The sequence below is a fragment of the Leptonychotes weddellii genome, chromosome 10 (assembly GCF_054177405.1).
Source record: "Leptonychotes weddellii isolate Sample4059 chromosome 10, ASM5417740v2, whole genome shotgun sequence".
Taxonomy (NCBI): domain Eukaryota; kingdom Metazoa; phylum Chordata; class Mammalia; order Carnivora; family Phocidae; genus Leptonychotes; species Leptonychotes weddellii.
In genome coordinates this window covers 103,072,891-103,092,015 of record NC_138378.1, presented here as the reverse complement: position 1 = coordinate 103,092,015, position 19,125 = coordinate 103,072,891, and the positions used below count along the sequence as shown (strand labels likewise).

General features: G+C 42.3%; 1 protein-coding gene across 5 annotated transcripts in view; it reads left to right on the top strand.

Annotated features, from left to right (window-relative positions):
* BABAM2 (BRISC and BRCA1 A complex member 2) overlaps positions 1-19,125 on the top strand; it is a 389,902-nt gene that overhangs the window by 354,220 nt on the left and 16,557 nt on the right. For all 5 annotated transcript variants that reach the window (XM_081796995.1, XM_081796999.1, XM_081796994.1 and 2 more), the window contains one exon: positions 797-950. In XM_081796995.1, coding sequence (XP_081653121.1) covers positions 797-950 — 154 coding nt within the window. The remainder of the gene's footprint in view (positions 1-796; positions 951-19,125) is intronic.

The window sequence follows — 19,125 nt, the reverse complement described above, 5'->3', positions numbered from 1 at the left end:
TAAAAAGGAGTCATTTTATTTTTAAGAATTGAGTGAAAGGACCTCAAAATGAACAGATACAAGCACATAATACTTGTTAGCAGCCAACACTGGAATCAGGCTGCACCCTCAAAGTAGATATAATGCAGTGTTCAGATGAGTCCCTGTTGCGTTCCATTAAGGAGCCCCCACTGGTTTAGGAACTATATGTGGTAACACATCTGGAGAAGCCTCAAAGTGCTGAGTATCAGAATTCACTGCTTGATTGGAAGTAAAGTGATAACTTTATTTTTGCTGGTGGTCCAGTGGTGTATCCTATAAAGTAGAAAGATTATCACCTGCTCTCTTGCTCCCCATTCCAAATCCATTCTTTAAGGACAGCCTCCATCCCACCCCCTCCATCAAATGCTGGATGAGGAAGGTACTGCCCAACCTTTGAAGAGTTTATGATTTAAAAGAGACTGAAAACAGATAATCAACTAACTTCTCTATGGAATCCTGGACAAAGTAAGTGCCACGGAGGCGTTCACATGGCTGGGAGTGCCCAGCTTCTGTGAACACTTCATAGCATCTGTCAGCACCCACCCGTCATGCCTCATATTGGTTATATTTATTTATGTGTGATTTTCATTTATGTACCTAGATTGTAAACTCCTTGAAGGCAGGGAAGGTACCTTGGTATTTCTCGTTCCCTCTCTCCATACCTTTTACCTAAGTCTCAGGCAGTTTTTGTGGTTCAGATAGAGTCTGTACCCAACATTCAGGTTTAACCCATACATTTAAGCCCTAACTTGCTTCTTTTCTTTTGTCTTTGCAGTCGACCTGCCCCTGTTTTTCCCTCGGGACCAGCCAACTCTCACATTCCAGTCCGTCTATCACTTTACCAACAGTGGACAGCTTTATTCCCAGGCCCAAAAAAATTATCCATACAGCCCCAGATGGGATGGAAATGAGATGGCCAAAAGAGCAAAGTAAGTGAATCCACTGCGTTTCCTACAAGTAGGAGCATTTCCTTTCTCTAGTCCGGGGGTTGGCAAGCTACTGCCTGCAGGCTAAATCCTGTCCTGTGCCTGTTTTTGTAAATAAAGTTTTACTGAAACACAGCCATGCCCATTTCTTTACTTATTTTGTATGGCTGCTTCCATGCTACCATGGCAGAGTGAGAAATTGCAACAGATCACACATGACCTACAGAGCCAAAAATATTTGCTGTTTGGCCCTTTACAGAAAAAGCTTGCCAACCCCTTATCTAGACTCATCAGGTAGATTGTTTGTTTGTTTTTTTAAATGGGTTACAGGATTTATCTGCAATCTACTGGTCTATTTAGATTAGAGAAAAAGTAGTAGAGGAATTAGAGTTGTGGATAAATGGTGTTGATGATGAAAATGTTGGAAGCTATTTTCATATTTTTTTAAAAAAAAATGGAAGATTTCAGCTGACAGTAGACAAATAGAATTTCTGCTTAGTGGTCAGTACATGGGTCCAGTACCAAGTTTTTCATGTGGAACTATAATGTCTCTGAAGGAACAAACATTACATACCTCATTGAATCTCTACCACCATTGCCCAAATTAGGGCCTGTGTCTTCTTCGTCTGAGTAAATGGCTATGCAAATAGCTTGGAACTGTTAGAATCCCTGTGGAAGTAGGCTGGGAATTTGATAGAAGTTGAAGTTAGCTAGAGTTTGGAGCTTAGAGATTTAAGTACTGCCCATGAACCTATATGTAGAAAGTGTTCACAAGTCCTGCGGGATAGGTAAATGTACAAGTATGTTCGTGTTTTATGGGTAACACTTTATTTTTTTAATTTTTTTTTTTTTAAGATTTTATTTATTCATTTGAGACACAGAGATACAGAGAGAGAGAGCGTGCGCGTGAGCAGGGGGAGAGGCAGAGGGAGAGGGAAAAGCAGGCTCCCCGCTGAGCTAGGAGCCCAATGTGGGGCTCGATATGGGGTTCGATCCCAGGACCCTGGGACGATGACCCGAGCCGAAGGCAGACGCTTAACCATCTGAGCCTGGGTAACACTTTAGTATCTGGAACATCAGTCTTCATGAACCATGGCCTCCCAGATTGAAGCCACAGTGGATCAAAATCATAGTTTCCAAAAATATGTCATGGTTAGAGTGGCAGGTGGTTATTACTTTATCACTCTGAACAGCCATACGGTCACCCCTGTGATCCCAGCTGAAGGATGATGAGATCCACAGAATCACAGATATGAAGGATATTTATTAAACATCTTCATTCAGTCATTCAGCGTTTATTGAGCAGCTACCATGGTCCAGGCAATGAGCTCCATGCTTGGGGATAGTGATAAACACATTGGAAGTTGTCCATGTCTTCATGGAATTTATAGCCCAGCGGAAGAGATCAAAGCCTTTATCATACCAGACTTCTGACAGTTTGAAGTACTAACAAAACCTGGCCTGCCAGACCTAGAATGCTCTCGATTAGTAGGACTTCTTGCTCTTGCCTCCCCCTCCCTGAGACTTCTTTCCCTCCCAGGGGGCCTCCTGGCATCTCCTATACTTTCTGTAGGTACAAAACCTTCACTTAATCAGGATTGGGGCTCTGTTCAATAATGACAGGGCTGCTTTCTGTAGAAACACAGACCTTCCCATATTCATATGTGGGATCCAGAAGTGTTATCTGAGACTTCAGTGTGCCCTTTCTCCCTGCATTTCCCCTTTTTATCCATGAGGTCCCAGTCTGAAATTCTGTTTAAGGAAAATGACAGGCATATGCAAATGTACCTAATAACAATGATTAAGACTTAGATATATTGAAACAGACTTGAAAAAAAGGGATTCAAAAATAAGTTTTATATTTGGGGTATTGCAATTGTTTAATTTTCTGGGCTTTCCCTGTGTATATACAAGATCTGCCCTTAGAAGATGGACTGTTATTTGTGGTATGTGCTATGGAGTCTGAACCAGACATGTCCTTGTGGTTTCCATGGCAAAGCTGTGTGTGTGTGTGTGTGTGTGTGTGTGTGTGTTTCTTAACTAGACATTTTAGCATGTATGAATTGAGTCTTTAAGGAGTTGCAGACCACAAGCCTATGATTTCAGTATAGGAATATCGTAAGTGAAGCCTGTTTATCTTAACAGATTGGTTCAGAGTTGCAAGAGACATTTGCTTTATGTTAACACCAGTCTAAAGAAAACATCTGAAGTAACGTTAAAAAAAATCTGCTTTCTACAGTAGTGAAGATGGATTCATTTTAAATGTAATAAAAGAGAAAGCCAGCCGCTCATACTAGGAAGAAGAAATAGTTTAAAAGCTCTCTTCTTTAAATTGAACTGAGTAACTTCCCTGGGCTGTGTCAGAAAGCCAGGTAATAGATCAACACAATCCGAGAACTGTCCTGCAGGACAGGCTTGAGATTGGTGGAGAGAAAGGACAGAAAGAGAGAGAGGCCAACTGCAGCATTCCTTACACACCCTGTTTCTTTGTCCTGTGAAAATATTGTACGTGCACAGTGCGTAAAAGGCTATAATTCACTCGGGGAGCTCTGCCCATGACATAAACACTCACGGTTTATGAACAGCAGTAGAACCCGTTGAGTGGAGTCAGCTGTTTATTCCCTCCTCTAGAGCAAAATTCTAAACATGTGGCCTCAGGAAGGACACTTGCTGGCACTGACCAGAGCTTTTCCTAGGACATGTGCTTCTTGCTCATGGCTGTCCAGCAAATTCTGTCCTCACAAGTGAAATGCCCTCTACTGGGTGAGCACAGGCTTTGGGGTCATGCAGTCCCATGCCCAGCTCCTGTCACAAGTTCTAATCGAATAAGCTGTGGCCTTGGGCAGGGCTATTAACCTTTCTGAACTTGATCCTGTAAAACAAGACTGTACTCCTCCCTATTGGATGGGCTTGATCTGAAGGGTCAGTGAATGGACATATGGAAGACTCTTGTGTTTGGCTTCTGCTTTGTCCCACAGTGCCTTTGCTCACTCCTTCTTCCCACCCTCTTTCTGCCCCTTCAAATCCTTCAGCGTTCTTCCCTCCGGTTTTCTCCATGCATGCTAACGTGCAGGCAGCTTCTTCCCCTCTGCCTAGTCTCAGATCTTCCTCAGCTTACAAAAGGGTTATGTACCTATAAACCCATCGTAAACTGAAAATATCGTTTGTAAACTGGAAATGCATTTATCACACCTAAACTACCCAACATCCTAGCTTAACGTGGGACTACCTTCAGTGTGCACAGGACACTTAACTTGAGCCACAGTTGGGCAACATCAGCTAACATAAAGCTTATTCCATAATACAGTGTTGAATAGCTCACATAAGTTACCGAACAATACTGGAAGTGAAAGAGAGCATGGTTGTATGAGGACAGAATGGTTGTAAGCGATCAGTTGTTCACCTTCGTGATCGCGTGGCAGACTGGGAGCTAGCTGCAGCTTGCTGCCTCTGCCCAGCACCTCGAGAATTCTGCCACGTAGCCCGGGAAGAGCTCAGAATTCAAAAGTACAGTTTCTACTGAATGCATGTCGCTTTTGCATCATTGTAAAGTCAACAAATTAAGTGGAACCATTGTAAGTTAAGGACCAGGTGTGCTGCTTTGAAATCTCTTTTGTATTATTTTTTTTGTATCTTTATATTGTTTCATTTCCTTAATCAAATTTTGAGTTCTTTGAAGGCGGGGGCTTTGCATATCTATCTTTTTAAAGATATTTATTGCAGTGTAATTCACATACGATAAAGTGGACAGATTTCAGTATATCTTTTGATGGAGTTTTGACAAAGTTACCTTCTACCTTTTCCAGTTAGTCTCCTCATCCCCAGGACAGACACTGTCCCATGTCTTAGTTTTTCCTTTTCTAGATACTTCTTATAAATGGAATAATACAGATTGTATGCTTTTGTGTCTTTTGTAGTCAGCATAATTATTTTAGATTTATCTGTTATGGTATTCCTTTTTTACTGCTGAGGAATTTCCATTATAGGAATATACCATAATTTATTAATGAATTCATCTGCTTATATATATTTAGGTTGTTTCCAGTTTGGGGATTTTATGAAATGAGCTGCTAAAAACGTTCTTAGACATACAGTTTCAATTCTGTGAGTAAATAACTGGGAAGGGGGAGTATGTGTATGATTAACTTTATAAGAAACCGACAAATTTTTTCTGAAGTCTTTATACCAGCTTACACTCCCACTGGCCAAATACAGGGTTCCATTTGTTCCATATCCTCCCTGACACTTGGTATTGTCAGTCTTTTCATATTAGCTATTTCAGAGGGGATGAAATGAGATCTCATGGTGTTTTTTAATCTTAATTTCTTGGTGATTAATGATGTTGATCATCTTTTCATGTGCTTATTGGTATATCTTTTAAAAAGTGTCTGTTCAGATTTTGCCTATTTTTAATTAGGTTGTTGGTTTTTTTATCATTGAGTTTTAAGAGTTATTTATATATTTGTCAGATTTATGCATTATAAATTGTATTTTCTCCCAATCTGTGGCTTGCCTTTTCATTTTCTTAACAGTGTCTTTTGATGAGCAGAAAATTTTTATTTTTAATGAAATTGATTTTATTAGTGTTTTCTTTTTATGTTAATGTTTTTGTACCCTCATACATATTTGCTTACCACAAGGTCATGAAGAAATTGTTCTATGTTTGTTTGTTTTACAAGCTTCCATTTTGGTTTGACGTTTAGGTCTCTGATCCATCTCAAATTAATTTTTGTGGATGGTATGAGATGGATGCTGAAGTTGTTTACGTAAATCCAGGTATTCCAGCAACATGTGTTGAAAAAAAGTTTTTTTCCTCTTGAATTACCTTCATGCTTTTGTCAAAATAAAGTGACTATATATGAGTGGTTCTGTTTCTGGATACTCTGTTCTGTTTCATTGGTCTATTTTTCTGTTGGTCTACTAATACCAATATTTCTTAAAGTCAGGAAATGTAAATTCTTCAACTTTTTTCTTTTTGAAGATTGTTTTGGCTATTCTGGGTCCTTTGCATTTCCATATGAATTTTAGAATTAGTTTGCCAATTCCAACTCCAAATTCCGCCCCCCCCCCCCCAAAAAGCCCACTGAGACTTTGGTTGGGATGGCATTAAATCTATACAGCAACAAGAGGGAAAATTGACATTTTAACAGTATTGGATCTTCGAATCAATGAACAGCGTTTTTATTTAGGTCTTTAATTTCTCTGAGAAGTGTTTTGAGATTTCAGTGTAGCAGTGTTGCATTTTTTAAGTGGTTTTGCTTTTATTGTAAATGATAATTTTTTAGATTTTATTTTCCACTTGTTGGTATATAGGAATATAGATGATTTTTCTATATTGACCTGGTGTCCTGTGACATTGCTAATAAGTTCATGATTACTAAATTCTAGTAGCTTTTTTGTACTTTCCCTAGTGTTTTTTACATAAACAATCATATCATCTGTTAACAGCTTTACTTTTTTATTTCCATCTTTATTATTTTTGTGTTTTTAAATTTCTTTTTCTTACCTACTTGCACTGGCTTGGACCTCCAGTACAATGTTGTACACAGTGGTAAGAGCAGATATCTGGGCTTACGTGTTCACATTAAGGTTGAGGTTAGCAGTAGGTTTTACATGGATGTGTCTCTCACACTGAAGTTCTCTTGTATTCCCACTTTGCTAAGAGTTTTTATCATGAAGGAGTGTTGAATTCTGTAGAATGCTTTTTCTGAATCTATTGGCCTGAACCTATGGTTTTGTTTTATTCTATTACAGTGGTTGAATTATGTTAATTAGTTTTTGAATATTGGACCAACCTTGCATTCCATGGATAAATCAACCTTCTCAGTCATGATGTTTATCCTTTTTTATATTATTAGATTTGATTTGCTAATGTTGTGTTAAGATGTTTGTATTTTCACACTCATTTTAATGAGTGATATTAATGAGTGATATTTCACATTCATTTTAATGAGTGATATTAATATCTTGTGATGTCCTGTCAGATTTTAATAAACTCACTATGCTGGCTTCATAAAATAAACTGGAAAATTTTCCTTCCACCTCTGTTTTCTGAAAGAGTTTATGTAGGTTCAGCTCTATTTTTTTTAATGTTCAATAAAGTTTTATTTATGGAAAGAAATTCAAAGAAATCTTTATGAAATATAGGGATAGTCATCATTTTTTCTTGTGTTAGTTTTAGCAAGTTGTGTTTTTTTAAGCAAGTTATCCAGTCTAAGTTGTTGAATTGACTAGATGCAAGATTGTTTGTAATATTCCCTCATTTTCCTTTTAATATTTTTGGGCTATACCAATATAACTTCTTTCATTCCTTATAATGAAAGTTTCTGTTATTTTCTCTCCCCTTTTCTTAAAACAGTCTAGCTAGGGGTTTATCAGTTTTACTTATCTTTCCAAAGAAAGTTATTTATTTTATTAATTTATGCTTTTATCTTTATTATTTCCTTCCTTCTATTTTTTAGTTTAATTTGTTCTTTTTCAAGCTTCTTAGAATGGAAGCTCATGTTATTGATTTTAATCCCTTCTTCTTCAATATAAGCCTTTAAAGCTACAGATTTCTAAATTTTGCACTAGCTGCATCCCACAAATTTTGATACATTTTTTTGTTACTTTGTTAGAAATATTTTCTAATTTCTCTTGTGAATTCTTTTTGAACTGTGCATTGTTTATAATTGTGCTGCTTGAATTTCAAGTATTTGGGGATTTTTCTAGATATCTTACGGATTTCTAATATAATTCTGTTTTGGTTGGAGATCATAATCTGTATGATTTTAAGCCTTTGAAATCTATTGAGATTTGTATTGTGGCCCAATATATGGTCTATCTTGGTAAATAGTCCCATGTGAACTTGAAAAGAATGTGTGTCCTGCATTTTTGAGGTATTGTATTATATATACATGTGAATTAAGTCAAATTACTTCTTACTGTTATCTAAAACTTCTATATCCTTACTGTTATTTTTTTGTGTTTATTATTATATCAGTTTTTGAAAGCAGGTATTAAAATTTCCACCTGTGGTTTTGGATCTGTTTATTTCTCCTTTTAGTTCTGTCCATTCTTGCTTTTTGGATTTGGAGTTTTGTTACTTAGGTACACACATATTCAGAATTATTATATCTTGATAAATTAGCCCTTTGATCATTATAAAATGACCCTCTCTATTTCTGGTAACTCTCCTCGACTTGAAGTCTGCTTTGTCTGATATTAATATAGTTGTGCCAACTTTCTTATACTTATTTTTTGCATGGTTTATCTTTGTTCATCCTTTTTCTTTCATCCTCTGTGTGTCTTTATATTTCAAGGAAATGTTTTGTAGGTTGGTTTTCTTTAAATCTAGTTTGATAATCTCTGCCTTTTAATTAGAGTATTTGGTTTATTTACATTTTATGTAAGTAATGAACTGATTGAGTTTAAGTCTACCATCTTACTGTTTGTTATTTAATTTCATTTATATGTTTATGTATTTTGTATTCCTTTGTCCTTCCCTTCCAAATCCTCCCTTTAATTTATATGAGTATTTTTTAGTATAACATTCTTTCTCCTATTGTCCTTTTAGCTACAGCTCTTTGTGTCATATTTGAGTTATTAATATACTAAAATCATCCTTAATTTATCATTGTCTACCATGAATTAACATCATAACACTTCAAATACAATGGAAAAACCTAAAACACTCTTAATTCTCTTTATACTTTCTACTGTCCTTTGTGCTATTATACTCAAATGTTTCACTTCTACATATTTTGTGAATCCCATAATACATTGTTATTACTTTGGCTTTTAACAGTGAGCTGACTTTTATTTTTTTACTTATTTTTTTTTTTAAAGATTTTTTTTATTTATTTGACAGAGAGAGACATAGCGAGAGAGGGAACACAAGCAGGGGGAGTGGGAGAGGGAGAAGCAGGCTTCCCGCTGAGCAGGGAGCCCGATGCGGGGCTCGATCCCAGGACCCTGGATCATGACCTGAGCCGAAGGCAGACGCTTAACGACTGAGCCACCCAGGCGCCCCGTGAGCTGACTTTTAAAGAATTTAAGGAAAGAAAGAAAAATCACATTCCACTTTATTCTGTAATTCCCAAATAAAGGACAAGGAGACTCATTTCCTCCCGAAAAACCCCCACTAATTTTTAAATGTCTTCCTTGGAACAAGCCGTCAGAGAACCATATCCACCCTCTATGCAGAAAACATTGATACTTGAAGTCATCAAGAAAAGAAAGCCATACCTGCATAATATCCAGGCACCTTTGTCTGCCCTGTGGACTTCACCATTTACAGTGCACTCTCGCACACCTTCATGGGATCATCACTGCAGCCCTCTGTGGGGTACAGTGTAGAAATCCTCATTGTCCTTCATGCAGATAAAGAAACTGAGGCTCAGAGTGATTAAGGGACTTTCCTAAGGGCACACAGCTAGCTTCTAGTAGTCAGGGCACAACACAAGGCCTCTGACTTTTGGCACATCTGTCCCCAGGCAGACAGATACAGTTCCCTATTCTCTCTACCACTTGTCTGAGCCTCCCTCCTCAGAGGCCTGGCACTTGAATAACATAAATACAGAGAGGAAATGCATGTGGCAATTAAGAGCACTGACCCTAAAGTCAAGACAGCTGAGTTGAAACCTGTTTCTGCCACTCATCAGCTGTGTGACTTGGGGCAAATTCATAATCTCCCTGAGTCTGTCCTCTTCTCTGTTAAATAGTGAAGCTAGTTTTAGAGGTTATTATGAGTATCAAATGGTATGTATGGTTTTCTGCTGTTATTTTTTTAGGATTTTTTATTTGAGAGAGAGCATGCATGTGCGAGTGCATGAGTCGGGGGAGAGGAAGAGGGAAAAGCAGACTCCCTGCTGAGCAGGGAGCCCAATGCGGGGCTCGATCCCAGGACCCTGGGATCATGACCTGAGCCGAAGGCAGACGCTTAACCGACTGAACCACCCAGGCGCCCCAGTTTTCTATTGTTAATTAACAGATTACCATACACTTAACAGTTTACAACAGCACAGGTGATTATCTCTTAGTTTCTGTGGATTGGGAGTCCAATACAACCTTCCTGGGTCTCCGTTCAGGGTCCCAAACAACTAAAGATGTTGACTGGGGCTGCTGTCTCTTCTGAGGCCCAGGGCCTCTTCCAAGCTCATTCAGGTTGTTGGCAGAGTTCAGTTGCTTGTGGCTGTAGGACTGAGGTACTGGTTTCCTTCCTGGCTGTCAGCTGGAGGCTGTTTCCTGCCACATGGCCCCTCCATCATCGAGCCAGCAGTGGTGCATCAAATCCTCCTGTTTCTAAGCTCTGACTTTGGTGTCACTGATTGCTAGACTCGATTTAAAAAGGGTTCATTTGATTAGATCAGGCCTACCGTTAATCTCCCTTTCTTAAAGTCATCTGTTCCATGTAACCTAACAATGCCAATTATAGAAATGAAATCCACCATTTTCGCAGTCTTGGGGATTATTATACAGGGGGTGAGGAATCTCAGGGGCCATCTTAGAATTGTGCTTACCACACAGGGGTAATGTAGGTGAATTTTCCAGCATAGGGTCTGGCATGTTGTGAGCATTCAGTCATTGTTCACCATCAACGTCACTATTCTGGAGGGAAAAAGAGTTTCAATTAAAGGGTAGCAAAATCAGCATTGCACCCAATTAAACAGTCCCCTAACCTCAGTGACTTGGACAGAGATTCTTAGATTCTGGGCTGCCCCATCCATGGACACTATCACCTACAGCTGTGTCTTGGTGCCAGCCCAACCAGCTTAGAAAGTCGGAAAATCCATCCTTCGATGGTTTAATCTACATAAAGCCAACTATCACTTTGAAAAAAATCTGAACTTACTAGTTACCTACCTTGGCATCTTGTATAGCTTTAGATCTGTCTAGATGAATGAATCAAATGTAATCCTTTCTAGTCCGATAAATCTGTGAATAGATGGAGTTTTCCATGAGTTTCATTGTGTAAAACATCAGCTTGATCCTAGAGGCCTAAGTAGTTTCTTAGAATAGGATTTAACCCCAAACCACCCACTGCAATGGTTCTCACAAATTAAATCCATTATATAAATGGAATCACTTGAAGAATATTTCAAAAAATAGCTTCTCAGTCAACACATGGGAGTAATTCATGAACCTCCTAAAACCATTTGTTGTTTCCCTTCTTGCCTCAAGGTCAGAGAGAGATGTTATTTTCTTATTTAGAAACCTATCCAAATGCTCCCAAAGCAGTCCATAATTCCCCATATGTTCTTCGCCATGCATACTTTTATTATTTGTCATCCAGTTGTCTTTGCAGAATAATTTTCTCTTTCAAGAGTTTTTTATTCAACAACAAAAAAAAAGTTTTTTAAAAATCGTCTGCGTTCTGGACTATTTCAGTTATCTTTCATTGTTAATACCTTAGTATTCTCAAAGACACAGTTTTCTCCAAATTTGTCATTAGCTGCCAAATGCTTCAATCCAGTCTTATACATTAGCCCTCTAAATAAACCAGATAAAAATACATCTCCTCTCCTTGATTCCAGAGAAGGGGGTTAGATGTCCCCCCACCCCGATTTGCTCCCCATCCCCACCCTTACTGTGGCTCTGAGGCCCCTCTGGGTCCCTCAGATGCCATGGAGCACAGTGTAGAAACCCCATTTCGAAAAGGGTAGTTCACAGTGTGGTCACAGGAGCCCTGAGGCCTGAGAATTCTTTGGGACTCGGGGAGGGCTGCGGGAGACGTGTTGATGCAGCGTAAGTGGTTATAATGTGAGCCTGTGTGTGTTTGTCTCTCCAGAACTCAATCACCCACTTCCTTGCTGCCTTGTTGGTAGCTCCTTAAGGCAGCTCAAACTATGCTCTGTTCCTGTTGAGATTTCCTTGCAGAGTCAGGCCTCCCTCTGCGGTCCCTGTGCTCGGTCAGCTGGTCCAAGGGACACCCTGACATGTGTGACACCCATCAGTGTTCTGGAAAACCCTGACAGGGACTTTGCCACCCTTTCTCTCTCTCTGTCTCTCTCCCTGGACCACTACCTCCCCTTCCCCCCCCCCCCAACCTCCCTGGCCCCCATCCCTCCTCTGGTTTATAGATATATTTCTGGAACCCTCGTCTGCACCCAAGGGTAGGGGGATGGCCAGGAAGGTAAGAATTGTGGCCAGCTGTGATTGCTCATCCCCACATATCCCCCTCTGCAAGGGGAGCAGCTACAGAACTGAGCCACTCCGGGCCGGAAGAGTCATTGGCACAAAGAAAGGCAGTGAGGGAGGCAAAGCCATCAGTCTTGGGCTCCCAGGAAGCTGTGCCCCAACGATAGAACCTACAGTTCCAATGCTGCTATGATTCATGGGTTTTCTTTATTATTTTATTTTGCCTTAAGTTCCCTAGGAAGAATTCCCTTTAAAAAAAAAAAAAATCCCAACCTCATATTAGCTGTACTCCCTTCTGGAGAGAAGAGGGAATTTTCTGGCCCGGCCAGCACAGCTTGGGCGATCAGGGTGCCCCGGGAGGACGGGAACAGAACCACAATGGAACTGGGGAAGGCCAAGGTCACCCAAGCCTTCCCCTCAGCCGCATGCCCTGGGTTCCTGTGTGGGCAAGCGCGCCTGTCCCTTCCGGGGTTTAGAACTATAGAAGCTGTGAAGAGAAAAGTAAAGCAAATAAATAACATGGAACGATTGGGTCCTTGAACTCTCCAGGAGAATCATTTTGAAAAGTATCTTCAAGGGATTTGGTTTGTTTTTCCCTTCAGAACAGAGACCAACCGAGATGGGGAGGAATCCAGCTCTGCCTGCCGCCCAGGCAGCCTCTCCAAATTGCGTAGGTCAGAGAGAACATGTTATTTATTAGAACCTGACATCTGTTGCTGTAAAATGATAAGCTCCCTTAAAAAGCCTGGCCATCCCTTACTGCTAATACAGCCCTCATCCCGAAAGAGCTGCTTACCGTCCTTCCAGCCCGCACCAACCGGGCCGTACCAGGCACAGAGCATTTATAGCCCCGCTCAGCCTCCTCACTCCCCTCGGGCAGGAACCCCCAGGCCCTCTTTATTAGGCCTTGCTGCTATGTCCCTGGCTTCTTTTGAGTCCACTCTTTGACCTTTCTGAGGTCTGCTTTAAGGACTGAACCTCACCCCCCTTCCCCATCCATCCTGCCCTCCTGCTTTCTCAGTGGAAAACAGGGTGAGGGTTTACTTTCTGGTCTCAGTCATGTAAACCAGAAGAAACCGCATATGAAAAGAGTAGCTGGAAAATCAATACATCTTTGTTGTGGAAATGAACCGAGTTGTACTGTTGTAAAGCTACCAAGTGCTCAGGGGAGGGTTCTGATGATCCCTTCCAGCCACTGTGAAAATGTGATAACCAAATACAGCGACTTCCTCGTTTGTGAGTTATGGTCATTTATTCTTTTCCTTGGGAAAATAGGCAGATGTCTTACAGAGCCGAAAGGCTAGGGAAATTGGTTTGGGATTTTTATAGCACACCAAAGTAGAAACATGCATTTATCAATGGAATCAGAATTGCCTTTGAACTGTTGGAAGAAGAAATGTAGCAGTAAGTAAAGACAATGCAAAGAATAGTGACCTGGGAGTTGGGAGACCTTGGTCTCATCTGGGCACGATTATTAATTGCACATGTGACCTTAGGAAAGAAACTTCACCTCGGGCCTAGTGCCCTCATCTAAAAACACTGGGCTAGTAGCTGATGATCACTAAGTTCCCGTATATTTGGGGGATTTTTAAGTGAAAATTGTGTGTAAGGTAGCTTAGCATGTTTTTTTGTTCGTGTTGAGAAAATTCCATCTCTGTTGCCAGAGGTTAGACGCAAATTGAAAACATTACTAAATGGAATTAACTACGCTCTGTGCGTGATGCTTTTTTGTACAGCCCATATCTGGTATTTATAGAACACTTCAGTTGCGGAACGTGCACACATATGCCCTGAACACACACCCAGTAAAATACTTCTAGATTTTCAGATGTCAAGTTAAAACAGCTTCTTGGGAATTAGGCTTGACTGTTCCGATGTATGTGTTGGTTTCTGACAGGTGCCGCCAGGGCTGCTCAGGGCTGTCTTGTGTGATGTGGAGTCCAGCCAAGGCAGGAGGGCCAAGTTGCTTGTTTCTATCACTTCTCATTAAGGCATGAGTTCTCGAAAAAAGGGAAGCAGCAAACAAGAGTCAGGCCCGTCCATTCTGTGCACATCATTAATGACAAGCAGAGGCCTTGTTTTTTCAGAAATGGGATTCTGTCTTGTGTGTTGTCAGATCATTCAGCATAGGGGGCACCTGTGAAAATAAACAAGATTCAGGACTTGTTGAAATGCAGCTTTATAGTGGGGAGCAGAAACAAGGAGCAGATATTGGGGCAGTTACCTCTGCTCAGAGACCAGCAAAATAGCCAATAGCAGAGCTAAGTTGGGTGGCCACGCAGAAGTGTGGATGTGACCGTGGAGACCTGTCTCAGGACACGGAGCTTGGAAGGAGCCTTAGAAACCATCTAGTACAGCCAAGATGGAGTATGGTAAGCATTAACCATTGTGGTGGGAATTGAATGAAATAATTGGCGTAAGACCCTTAGCACAGCAATTGGCATAGACTTGACGTTCAAGTCATCATTTTCATTTCCTGTAAAAACGTGTTCAAGACCATACAGTACGACGATTAGAACACTGTGCCCCTGCTCACTGGTCCAGGGTCCAACCCAAGCCACCTCTGACCTCCCACCTTTACTCTGCCTGTTGCCTGCTCCTTTGCTCACAGGAATGGTATAAGGAAATCAGTGTCCACATCCACACACCCATCCACCCACCCAGTGTGTGGCCGGCCATTTCCGTGGTGGCTCACCTGGAGGCTGAGGGCTGCTGTGGCCATGGAGCAGAGGAGAGCCCAGGGTACTCTCGAGCAGAAATAGCTTTTCTGGGAGTATAGAGACCTGGCACTGAGTGCCTTTAAGGGAAAGTAAACATTCCTGTGGCCGAACTTATCACTAGAATCAGTGGGCAAAAGAAGAAAGGGGGGTTTCGTAATGAAGTGGGCCAAAGGATGGATGCTCGCTGCTTCACAGCCTCCAAGCTAGCAGGAAGGCTGCACGTGGAGAAGAGGATGAAAAATTCCAGTGACTCTTATCTTCCCAGACAGACAGAACCCCTGGCACTTAGTCATGCCTGGTGGAAAATGGAAGCCAAGAAAGCAGAAGTAAGGCTGGAGTGCTCTAGGGTCGTCCTTAATCCGAAGTCACTTTGGAGGAAAACAAGTCCTTTGCCTCCTGTGTGCCCTGGCTGGTCAGGGCCGAGTTGCCAGGTGGAGATGCTGTGGCTTGAGTCAGGAGAACGGGCTTCAGGGCGGCCATGATTGTAAGAACCGAGTATAACGGTGGCTTCTGCAGTTAAGTTATTGCTAGTAATTGATTCAGCAAACATTTCAGGGCAATATATGTGATATACAGAGTGTGTGCAAGGCACTAGGGACCACAACACACCCAGTTTGAAGAGCCCCAACTATAGAGTGTGCTGATGGATTTGGGGGGTGGTCCATCACTGGTTGACATTCCGTTCTGACAATGGGGTTTAACTACTTAGTACACTGGGTATGAGTCAGAATTACAAAGTGGGGAGCTCTGTCGCTCTTCCAAAAATCAAAATCAATTTGGAAGACCAGAATTTCCCGTTATTGGTCATTTTAGGGATCAGATTGTCTTTAAATGGTCATTATTCCAGTTGGCCAGAAAAGTGAAATTTACAGGAACATATCTGTAAAGGCACAACTGTTGTTTTCTCAAGAGAAATGATAGTGGATCCCCCAGTCTCTCCTGATCATCTGGTAGATGATGAGGATGAGGATGAGGATGAGGATGATGATGGTGGTGTGTGCCGAGTGCTTGCACTGTACCAGCACAGCTCCAAATGCTTCATAGATTTTCAGTTCCTATAAATCTCATAACAACCCTATGAGATCAATACTGCCATTATACCTATTTTACAGATTATGAAGCTGAGGTCCTGCAAAGCAAAATGACTCGTCCAAGGTCACAGGGTAACATAGCACAGGAACTGAGAATATACCTCGGGTTTCCTGACTTTTCGACTGCTTTCTGCTTATACTGCCCCACCTCCCTTCCCCCTTGATCGCCTGAGTTCTCCCAACTCAGCCAGGCAACTGAGCTCACCATTCTGTTTAGAACTGCAGAGTCTCCAGGCTCTCGGCCTTGGTTGACACCTAGGTGGCCTTGCAGATATTTTGATTAGGCTCTCCCCACATCACCAGCACCCTTCCATCCATCAATCCAGTCAGCCAGCCAGCCAGCAAATGTTTACTGTATTCAGCGTAGGTATCAGGCACCATGATAAGTGATGTGTGGGACCCCGGCCCTGCCTTCACTGCACCAGAGGTAGGGTGGAAATGCTACATAAAGGGCTGTCTTCTGAGGCAGCAGCATGCGCTGTGTGCAGGGGGGACGCAGTAGGAGAGGAAAGGAGGTCTGTTTCCCGAGGTCCAGGAGGCTGACATTGGCGTATGGGTAAGATGTGATAGAGGGAGGACGTTCCTGCCAGAGGGAAGAGACCGCCCAGAGGCCAGGAAGCAGGGAGGTTCTGGGTAGGCAGGATACACTGAAGAGGGCAGCAGTAGATGAGGCAGGAGAGAAAGAAAAGAGGCAGAAAGCAGTCTGCAGGGTGGAGGGAACATGTCCTCTGAAATCAGACCAACCAGAATTCAAATCCTGGTTCTGCCACTCTGTGGTAGTATTTTGTTACCCTTGTAGACGTTGGTTCTCTCATCTGCACATGAGGGTAACAGTCCTCTTTCACAGAGGATTGTGAATGTTCTATGGGAAGTCGATTATAAAATGCTGGTATATTGTTGGTGTTCGGCTAATGGTAACCACGGTTATTAATTGCCATGCTAAGACATTTGACCTTTTCTTCGGTGGGCAACGAGGGTTTTCTTAGATTTAGAAAGTACATATTGATACAGTGTTCTGCCTGGGAGTAGATATATAAATCCCAATAGATCCTTCTTAGCCTGGGAACCAGTCACAAAGGCAGTAGAAACTAAGTTCTGTGGTCATGTTGGCAGAATGCTGTTAATGTTTCCCTTGGGTCCTTTTCCCCCTTCTTTGCCACTTCAGTGCCCAGGGCTTTCAGAGACCAAATAATTTGGTGTCCGTAGATCCCATGCAATATTTAGGACACACTTATACTAAAAAGCTACTTGTTGTTTATCTGAAATTTCAGTGGGCATCCTATTCGGAGGGACAGCCCAAGAATCAGTCAGAACAATCTGTGTGGCTTTCTGGGGAAAGGGAACTCACTGGTCTTCTAGGCTTCTCTCTCTGGGGTAACATAAACTCTGCACAGCTGGCTTTAGGCCGTGCCTTCAAGTCACGTCCTGGGCAGAGATGTGAAATGCTGTGGGGTGCCCCTGTGTGTGTTTGGGGGTGGAGCAGGGTGATGTGGGTTGTCTTGTACCAGTCTTCCATAGCCCCACCCTCTTTCTTCAGAAAAGAAACCCATTCCTGCAGATAGTTGGCAGAATGAAGACAGCCTCTGATAACTTGTCTCATGGATTAAGTGCAAGCCCCCTTTCACAGAGCTTTTCTTCCGGGAGCAGTGCTAAAAGTGGGAACTTCAGCTGTGCCATGTGCTGTGACTTGTGATGGTAACTGACCGAATGCTCCTTGCTCTGGTGAGCCCGAGGACCAGAGAAGGCCAATCCGCCTGCCTCGCTTTGAAAGTGAGACCAAGGAGACCCAAGAAAGGAAGCCCAAAGTCACACAACCACTCAGAACTTGAGTCAGAATTGAAGTCTGGGTCTATGACCCTAGGCTCTTCACTATTAATTTAGGGTATCTGGAAACTCCCGCCACACTTGTCTAGTTGATTTCTGAACATTTTCCCTGGATTACTTGATAATAGTAGTCTCCAGATCCCCATCTGGCTGCATGGCCTTTGGTGCTGCCATAGGCAGCTTTATGCCTGACTCATCCCCTCCTTGAGGCCGAGTTTGTTAAGCCCCTAAGAGCGAGATCACTACTGGTAGGGAGTGAATGCACTTTCTAAGTGCATTCCTAAGACCAGCTTGATCTTGGCCTTCCCCGTTGGTGCCTCCTTGCTGATCTCTTTGCCCCACCCGTCCCAAGTGCTCTGCGGTTGAGATGGAAAAATCCACCTTAGAGCGGATGGCTTTTAACCTCAGTTTCAGAGGCATAATTTGTCCACGTAACATGAGGTGAAAATTAAAACAACGCAGGGCGTAGGTTTGAGCCACACAGCACCCTTGGGCTTAAGAGTGACTTTGACCTATTCCTCCCAGACCAGAATGATTATCCAGCTGCCAGAGAGTTCTTAGAGGAATCACTTGATGAAATGGTGTCACTGGTGAGGTGGTATTAGCCCTAAGACCTGCTTTATCTGCACACCCTGCAAGCAAACCTGACCGTGCAGCAGGGCTGGCCCACGTGGAGACCCGGAGCCGTGATCATGGGATCTTCCACTCTTTTCTTTTTCTTCTTCTTGCCACAACCTGTCATGAGACCAAGAAAACTCGTTTTGAAAATGCTTGACAGCCAAAACAACCTGTTCTCAAGCCCTGTATGAGAGGGTTTGTCCCCTCTGACCGTTTATGTACTGTTAGGTGTTTGACTAGCTGCTGACTGGAAGAAATGAGTTTACTGTTTTCTTCTCGTATGGTTCGCAGACAAGTGCCAGTGGCTTCCCAGGACCTTGTTTCCCTTTTCTTTCCAGCCCTTCACCAGAGACATTTTAAGACGGGGCCGGAGTCTCACTGATGAATGAACCTTAGCAACATATACTTACGAGGATATAACCAATGGTTACATCTCTGCCAACTGAGCTTGATATGTGGGTTGTCTTTCCCAGTCCTATTAGACTTTAACCTGTGATTTTCCACTGGCATTTTGGGCCTCTCTGAAGTTAAACGTGAGAGTCAAACTCTCCAGTTGCCCCAGAGGCTAGTTTGGCCTTCCGCACTGGTGGCTCTAAGGCCTATCTTCTGTTCCTCGACCCAAGCCATGCAGGTCTCCATTTTGGATGGTCTCGGGTGGGTCCTGTGACTGTGAAGGAGTCACTCCTCCTCTGAAAATACCGGGGTTGGACTAGAATAAGGATGAGCAAACAACAGCCAGCTGCCTGTTTTTATAAATAAAGTTTTATTGGAACCCAGCCACACCTGTTCATTTACATATCGTCTGGG